This window comes from Vombatus ursinus, unplaced genomic scaffold (genome assembly GCF_900497805.2).
Source record: "Vombatus ursinus unplaced genomic scaffold, bare-nosed wombat genome assembly UNPS02014951.1, whole genome shotgun sequence".
Taxonomy (NCBI): domain Eukaryota; kingdom Metazoa; phylum Chordata; class Mammalia; order Diprotodontia; family Vombatidae; genus Vombatus; species Vombatus ursinus.
This window is the reverse complement of record NW_020954729.1, coordinates 1802595-1811199: the sequence shown is the minus strand read 5'-3', so window position 1 is coordinate 1811199 and position 8605 is coordinate 1802595. Positions and strand designations below refer to the sequence as shown.

Sequence of the window (8605 nt, the reverse complement as noted above, 5' to 3'; positions counted from 1 at the left end):
AATCTATACAAAAGAAGCTTTATGGGGGATAAATAGGAAAGAAGTAATGGAGGAAAGGGACTGGAGTTAGGAGGGTTAGGGAAAGCTTCCTACATGTGGAAGGTGGGATTTTAGCTGACACTTAAAGGGAAGCCAAGTGGGTCAGGAGGGAGAGCAGAGAAGGGGGAGTATTCCAGGCATGGGGACCAGAGAACTGCCTAGAGCTGAGAGATGGAGGTTCTTATGGGTGGAACAATGAGGAGGCCAGTGTCACTGGATCAAAGAGTACGTTCACAGGCGTAAGGTGTAAGAAGACTGGAAAGGTAGGAGGGGGCATATTAGGAGGATTTTGAATGCCAAAAACGAGCATTTTGTCTTTATTCCTGGAGGCAATGGGAAGCCACAGGAGTTTATTGAGTGGGGAGGGAAGAGTGTGTGTGACATGGTTGGACCTGCGTTTTAGGAAAATCACTTTAGTGTCTAAATGGAGGATAGACTAGAGTGGGACAGACCCACCAGTAGGCTACTGTAGTAATCCCAGAGTGCTGAGGGCAGTGTCAGAAGAGAGAGGGGGGCATATTTGAAAAGCGTTGCAAGGGTGAAATCGGCGGGCATTGGCACCAGATTGCATATGGGAGGTCCAGGATGACTCCTTGGTTGGGAGTCTGAAGGACTGGGAGGATGGTGTAATAGGTATGGTAATACCTGTGGTATTCCCTATAGTAATAGGGAAGGCAGCAGGGGGCAGGGTTTAGGAGGAAAGATGAATTCTATTCTGGACATACTGAGTTCAAGACATCTATTGGACATTGAATTGGAAATGTTAAAGACAGTTGTGGATGCTATGTTGGAGGTCAGCGGAGAGGCTGGGGCAGAGCAGGTATATTTGAGAATCATCAGCATCGACATGGTTATTAAATTCATGGGATCTGATAACATCACCAGGTAAAGTAGTCTAGAGGGAAAAGAGAAGGGGAGGGCCAGGGGGCAGCTAGATGGCGCAGTGGCTAGAGCAGTGACCCTGGAGTCATGAGGACCTGAGTTCAAATCCGGCCTCAGACACATAACACTTACTAGCTGTGTGACCCTGGGCAAGTCACTTAACCCCATTGCCTAGCCAAAAAAAAAGAGAGAGAGAGAAAAGGGGGTCCAGACCGGGTGGAAAGGACTACACGTCAACTAATTCAACCTCTTATTTGACATATGAGGAAACTGAGTCTCAGAGAAAGGAAATGACCTGTGTCCATGATTACATCAGAGCTAGGATTTGATCCAAGTTCTCTAATTCAGATCCAGAATCTTTCCATTGTGTACCACATAGTTCTAGCAGTGATGCCAACACTAATTCTTAAGATTTTGTGTCCCCTGCTAGAACACAGCCGGTTTTTTGCCACATCCATCCACACATCCACCCCTACACCTCTCCCAAACCTCCATGGGTTAAAGGTAAAGCCCAGCAGCTAATTACTTCAGCACTTTAATTTAGGGACACCCATTAAAACCACTAAGTGGGGAACAATTTGGTCAGTATACTACTTCATTTTGCCAACACAGGAAGGCATTGCATGGTTGATTTGTGTATTTATATGGACCTCCACTGCCAAGGCAAGAAGGGCCCTTCAGTTCCTGTAGTTTTACCTAAGTAAGAAGGCAAGTTCCTTGAAGACAGGCTCCCATTTGTATCCACGGGACCTGGAACTTCACAGATGGGGGCCAGTGGATTGTCTTCTCCTCTTGGTAACAGCTCTATAAGCATTTGCTCAAGGTTTGAGTGATAGGGTGGGATGTTGGGGAGGAGGATGTAAAAAAAAAAAAAGGCACCAAAATATGTTGGCCTTGGACACAAATACTCTCAGCTTTCAAACTGCTTGCTGACCACAAATTCTGATAAGTCCTACCAGTTATGGTACAGGCTAGATGAAGAGCTATTGACTGCAGGGTGATGAAATTCTTGATACTTTTCAAAGACCAGAAGCTAAATTATAGAGGATTTCCTATCTGAATCTGGGGAGGGAATATCCACACTTAAGAGATTACACATCCTCGACAAGTTGATATATGAAGAAGTAGAAGAACAATATAGCCAATGCTTATTAAGGGCTTGAAGCGGGTCTTAACCTTTTTTAATGTCTTGGACCCCTTGGGCAGTCTGGTGAAATCTACAGACCCTTTTTCAGAATATTTTAAAATGCATACGATAAAATACATAGCATTACAAAAGAACTCAGTTATTGAAAATAGTTATCAAAATATATTTTTTAAAGTCACAGACCTCAGACCACAAAACCCCTACCTTAATATATGCAGAGCAAATCAAGCTTAAATAATTGAACCTGCTTTTGAGCTTAGTCTAATGGTGGGATGTGATATGTAAATAGATCATTATAAGTGGTAATTCGAGGGGGTGCTAACACCTAGGGGAAAGAGGAAGAATTCCCATGAGAAAGTTAGATGAACTGGCTCAGGCACCAGGAGACTTGGGTATAGTTGGCAGAAAAGTTCAGGCGGTCTGAGGCTGAGCAAACAGCTTATGGTATTATCTACACTTGGGCAGTTTGGCCATCTAGAAGAAGAATGATGTTAGGAAAACAAGTCATTGCCTGAGATTCTGCTCCAGTGCCACAGTTGGACTTTGCAGTGTTTTTGGTTTGTGACTGACTTTGGGTACAGCATGGCATAGGCAGCATTTGCTAGGAGGGTGTTGTGAAAGGAACTCCTGCTCTGCCACCAATATGGCCATGAACAAGTAACTTCCTCCCTCTGCTTCAGCAACTTCCTGTCTGATGATGAGGTGGCATCACATGATCTTCAAAGTCCCTTTCAGCTTTGACATTTCATGGTTACAATAACACTTGATTTTTTAATTTAAAAATAGATTTTAAAAGCTGACTGCATTTAAAATTCAGTATTTTTATGTCTAGCAGTCAGGTTTCCTCCCCCCATCCCTCACAAAAGCTCTGGTTTTGTAATGGAAGATGATGGGGGGGGGGTTACATCACTAGAGATGTGCTTTACAACAAACATTGAATGTAGCCGCTTTGTTAAATGAAGGCCACTGGTGTTGTACTGTAGTTATTTGTTTGAAGAGATATTAAGGGAATGTGTTGGGGCAATTTTCTGAATGACCCCAATCACTCTATCTCTTTCATCCCCTCAGCACTTCATCAGCTTGCCCTATATTGATTTACCCTTATTGATGTGTTGCTTTGTATGTCTTTAGTAGTTTTTTTCCCGTCCATGTCCTCTTCCTTAACTAGATTTGAAGTTCCTTAGACACGTAGAGCTTGTCTAGGTCTGTGTGTCGCTTTGCGGTGCCTAATGTGGGCTACCACCAGCACACAATGGTGCATTATTGACTAGCTTGACTTTTCTTTATACGTACTTTTGTCCATTTCAGAAATGAAGGCTCGACTCTGAAGACTCTTCTGGTTTTTACAGCTTTAATGGTCACCTTACCTGTTGGATTATATTTTTCTTCTAAATCCTGTGTGTTTGAAGGTAATTCTAAACCTAGAAAACCAGACATTTATTATCTTGTTCCATTTTAACTTGTTTATGTCCTTTTATGACCTATTTGATACTTGTTAACTAAACAGTCTTAATTTGATTTCTTTAAGATTTTATAGCTGTTTTCCCAAAAGTCAGATTGCTCTTATTCCCTTCCAGAAGGGCCATTTTTTTTTTTGTTGTTTACTTCATTTGGAGCTTGACATCCTACTTATTGATCTTTTTCTGCAAAATGGCTTAGTTTAATCTTGTGAGTTGTCTATGGTGTCTCACTGGGATCAGGGTCTGGCACAGGAGGCAGGAGCTGAGGAATGCACCTTTTACAGACATTGGAAAAGAGGAGATGAAGTTCTAGAGAAAGTTATAATTGTAGTTCTCCTCCAGAATAATTGGCTTGTCCCAGTGGGCCTAGTTACTTCACAGACCCAAATGCTAACAACTCCCTTTCCCCCTACCAGGGAGCGATCTCCCCAAATAAGGGAGTCAGTGTGTACAGTTTGGTTGTTTTTTGTACATTTTGGCCTAAAACAAAATGTGTATGTTTTTGTTTCCCTGATAGGTACCTTGGGGATGTCCAACCAAGACAGCTATTTTTATGCTGCGATTGTTGCTGTTGTGGCTGTTCACGTGGTACTTGCGCTCTTCGTCTACGTTGCGTGGAATGAAGGGTCACGCCAGTGGCAGGAAGGCAAACAAGACTAAAGGGACCATCGCCTTTTGATAATGAATAGGATAAAGAAATAGGTACAGAGTGTGTTTATGATTAGGCTAAAATGCAGGGAACTCTATCTGTGAGGCTCTCTGAAGAGTCGTGCACCTCATAGTGCAGTAGTTTGTGAAATCAATATCACTTCACTAAAATGCTATTGCAAAATTAAAATTTATAAAGTCAACTAGCTGGAATCGATAGGCAAAGAATTTCATCTTTTTATAACAAAAATATGTTTTGCAGTGTTTTGTTGTATTACTTGCACAATTGTTTAGGACACATGCAGGTTTTATCAAGCAAATTAAACTGCATTTTACACTGGAAATGAGTAAAAACTGCTCAGGCCATTAGATTGTGGGTTTTTTTTTTTTTGGTTTTCTTTCATGTAGGTAAGTGCTCAGGTTTTAGACACTGACATTAATCTTTCACTGAGATGTTGCACATTAAGATTTATTCCATAGTGTGAATTTTTCAGTACATTATTTTGGGTGAAAACTGGAATAAATCACAGCCATTCATATGAAAGCATCTTTGGTTTTTAGAAGGAAGCATTAGCTAAAGTAGGGTCTTGTGTCTAGTAAATTGACTATTGAAAGAGAACTTAAATTTTTTTTTACTACACTGAATTAGTCAATAATAACTTATCTTAATTCAAAATAATTCCATAGCTTGCATAAGCTCCATCTAGCTAGTCAAACATTCCTGTTATTCTGAGGCCAGGTGATTTTAGTCTTCTAAGAAGTACAGACCTTGAAATGGCCACTGTTACTTGGGTCTTGTCAATGAGAACAGAGTTCTATTCAGTAACAAATGTTGAAGTACCTGCTGAGTCATATGTGGTACTTGCTGGGCCGACAAAGATTTAAACATGCAGTTCTTGCTTGGGGGTGGGCAGCGCAGATAATAGCACTGAGATTAATTAAGATGACGTGGGCTAGCATTCTTTCCAACCATTTGAAGTTACCAGTGCCCAGTGTTAGGCCATTTTCTAATTTTAGAGAAATCCTTGATCTAAGCAAATGAGAATTTCACCCAACTCTGACTTCCACGTTTTTCTGGTGGGCATTTACACAGGTCACTTTGTTCCATGTCTGGATCTTTTTACTAGAAATCAGTTTTCAGTATCAGAGCTTCCTTGTAGTGAAAGTTCTGAGATGGAGGTAAGGGGACTTATTCATAGCTTGCCTTTGTTCTTGGTGTTTCTATATGGCATTTCAAGTCGTTTTGAATAGGAAAAATAAACTGAGGGAATGAGGAGACTTGGTTAAAGGTAAACACCAGGTGAAGGGATTGAAGTTGACATGATTGAGGAGTGGTTCAATGTAAGGGTATCTGAATTTATTGGACCACTATTATGGCCCTTCAGTGCATGCTCTCCTTACAGCTGGCAGGTTCTGAATAAAAAGTGGGGAACCTCCCAGGGTTCCTGCAGAGGATTCTTTTTAGGCCTAGGCTCGATAGTCTTCTGGAAGAGTCTTTGATATCAATTGCTTCATCTTAATGGGAATTCTTTCTCACGGCCTACATAAGTTGTGCATTTTCTTTTTACATCATTCCTGGGTTTTTCTTGTCCCTTAAGCGGGAGCGGGGAGTCTTTTTTTTTCTATTTCTAAGATGAGTTTCCAGTGTGAGATTCCAGTACTCTTGTTCTCTGCAGTTCTCAAGTGTTCACTTAGGGTATGGGATCCCCACTATTTGTCATGTGCTTACTTAACTAGGTACACTGAAGCAAGTCCCTGCTGTGAGAATGAGGTCCTGAAAACTGATAAAGAGAACAAACAAAATCGTCTCATTTCCCAACGTTGGAGCCTCCTGCTGTATGTCTGTTCTTCTGTACTTTCTGAAGGCTCTTCACTGAAAAGTTCCTCTCGCATAATGTATGTGCCTCATGTAACACATCTTAATAAAGACTCGTTGTTTTGAACCCTTGCACGTATTTTAAAATTTGCTTTCATACAGATCATAAGGAAGGGCTGATTGCAGATAACTGTCTATTATGGTCCCTTTCTCTGTATTTGACCCTGATCACAGTTACCCACCTACCACTCTCCACCTCCCTTCTCAGAACATCCCCATTATGCAGAAAATGACAAAAAAAAATCCGCTTTTGCTACTGGATGCCTTTATTCTCATTAGCTGTTTAATTGAATACCATTTTACTTGTGATATTAGACTTCACTAATTAGGTTTGGTGTTAAAGGAGCTAACCATGCCCTCCTCCCACACAGCCCCCCGGGAGGTGGCTCCTCCAGAGTACGAATTGTTTCACTTGTGTTCCCACCCCCAGTGCCTACAATGATGCCAGCTACATTGGCTCTTGTTAGATGCTGGCTGGTTGAATGGCACAAGAGATGTTATTAGGTCAGTTGCCCAAAGGCCCTTAGGAGCAGGTGCCAGAGACAGCAGTTGCATGACTCCAGGTCTTTCACGCGTGACTCTAGGTCTAGCACACTCTGTCCCAAATCTAGTGCACAGAAAATTTTCATCTTCAAACAAATCTCACCATTGTTTTCTTAAAAGTCTGTGGTATTTCTCTTCCAGCTATATTTGTTTCAGGAGAAGTATAGTTACCGTCCAAGTGGACCAGTGAAGCAGCAGATATCAGGTTGTGTCCAAGGGGGAAAATCCTCAACCCAAAGGTAAAGGAAACAGCAGTTTGGAACAGTCACCTTCCATGTGTCTGGCACCTGTGGCTTGTTTGAGAGTGCTTCCTCTATGGTAGTTCTCCCCATTTTACAGATTGAGGAGCATGGAGCACAACTTAAATGGCTGGCCTTAAGTCAGCAGTAGAGCTGGGGCACCAAGACCAGGGCTTCTTTCCTCTAGGGAGCATGCTGCCCCACCCCTAACTCAGCAGACACCCCATTTAGAACCTTATTACCCGCTTTTCACGTGGTGGAAATGAACAACATAATTGCTGGAGGGCTGCTTTCAAATGAAATATTTTCCAGGGCTATGGAAATCCCCATTAATACATACATACATACATACATACATGTATAAACACTTATTAGTTCTTTTTGTTATTCTGGGTACTTGAAAGCAATACTTGCATCTCTTGAAAGATGTTCTAATACTGGCCTTCCCCCAGTTACTCCAAATTTGCCTCTACCAATGAACCAGTTCTGAAATTGGTGTTGATGCCAATGATATGTGCTAGAAGAATTAAGAATTAAGACACCCCCCCACCCTAACGAAATTAAAACCATTTGATTGCTCTAGAATCCAGGGTCCAGATCAGATGAGTATACTGCAGTAATAATATTAGATGAACTTTTAGGGGAGAGGAGCGGTTTATATCAAATGACTGCTATTTTTAAAAATATGTTTAGAACAGTAATGATGGAAGGAAAAGGGAGGATTTTAGTCTTTAAACTGTGAATCACTATTACCTTTTTAAATGAATTTTTTCTAATGACTGAATGGAGTTTGTAATAATCTGGTCCTCTAGTTTGTACCACTTTGATCCCGTGGTCATTAAAAGTCTCTACATGCAATCCTAAAGTATTGTGATTCAGTAAATATTTGTAGCCTCTTATTAGTATTCCTTCCTGATGTTGTTATATTTCCTGTAGAAAATGAACAGAACTATGAGGAATAATTATAGGGTAAGTCCAGATTTTTAAGTAAGCACTTTGGTGTGTTAGACTTGATTGCTGATTGGCAAATGGAGATGGGCAGCCAGTTCCTGGTGAGCTGACCCCATACTTCCTTGCCACAAAGAGGCTGTTCTCTCCCTTCTGTGTTCAACGTGCCAAGACAGGAAGGTATGATTCAAGTGCCTAGGCTACAGTAGGCTGGCACCTACTGCATAAAATCCCATTTCTTATTTCAGATTCAGACTTTAAATCATATATTTAGAGCTGAAAGAAACTTTCGACATCATCTTGCCCAGATCGCTGGCTGGAGTGATATCCAAAGTAACCCAGCCCAGGAGGGCAGAAGGGATGGGAACCTGCATCCTCTGAGGCCATACCCTAACCTGGGAGGTTTCACGGCTTCAGGGAAATTTAAAGTATTACCAGCTTGTAGTTGCTTAGACTCTTGGGATGGGAAAAAAGGAAGAGGGATCATTGGAAGCCACTCATTTCTGGGTAGGACGACACTTAAAAAAAAAAAACCCTAATCCAGGGATTCTTCATCCTTTTTGTGTCCTAGAGCCCTTGGGCAGGCAGTCTGGTGATGACTATGGACCCCTTCTCAGGATAAGGTTTTTAAATGAAAGAAATTCTAAATTTCACTTAGAGATGAGTGAAAATAGAAAATGTGTTTCCCTTCCAAGTTCATGGACTCTCTGGTTAAGATTCTACCTTACCCCTTTCCTTTCTGGCTTCCCCAGGTTGTCTTACATAGGAATCTTTTCACTCCCAAAAGAACGTAGGCTCTTTGAGGCCAGGGGGTTGATTTTTA

At 41.5% G+C, this 8605-nt stretch overlaps 1 protein-coding gene across 1 annotated transcript in view; it reads left to right on the top strand.

Moving 5' to 3' along the window:
* VMA21 (vacuolar ATPase assembly factor VMA21) overlaps nt 1–6124 on the top strand; it is a 7608-nt gene extending 1484 nt beyond the window's left edge. The window contains exons 2-4 of the mRNA XM_027845060.1: nt 3377–3477; nt 4046–4230; nt 5914–6124. Of these exons, the coding sequence (XP_027700861.1) occupies nt 3377–3477; nt 4046–4188 (244 nt within the window). The 3' untranslated portion in view covers nt 4189–4230; nt 5914–6124. The remainder of the gene's footprint in view (nt 1–3376; nt 3478–4045; nt 4231–5913) is intronic.
* The last annotated feature ends 2481 nt before the right edge of the window (nt 6125–8605 follow it).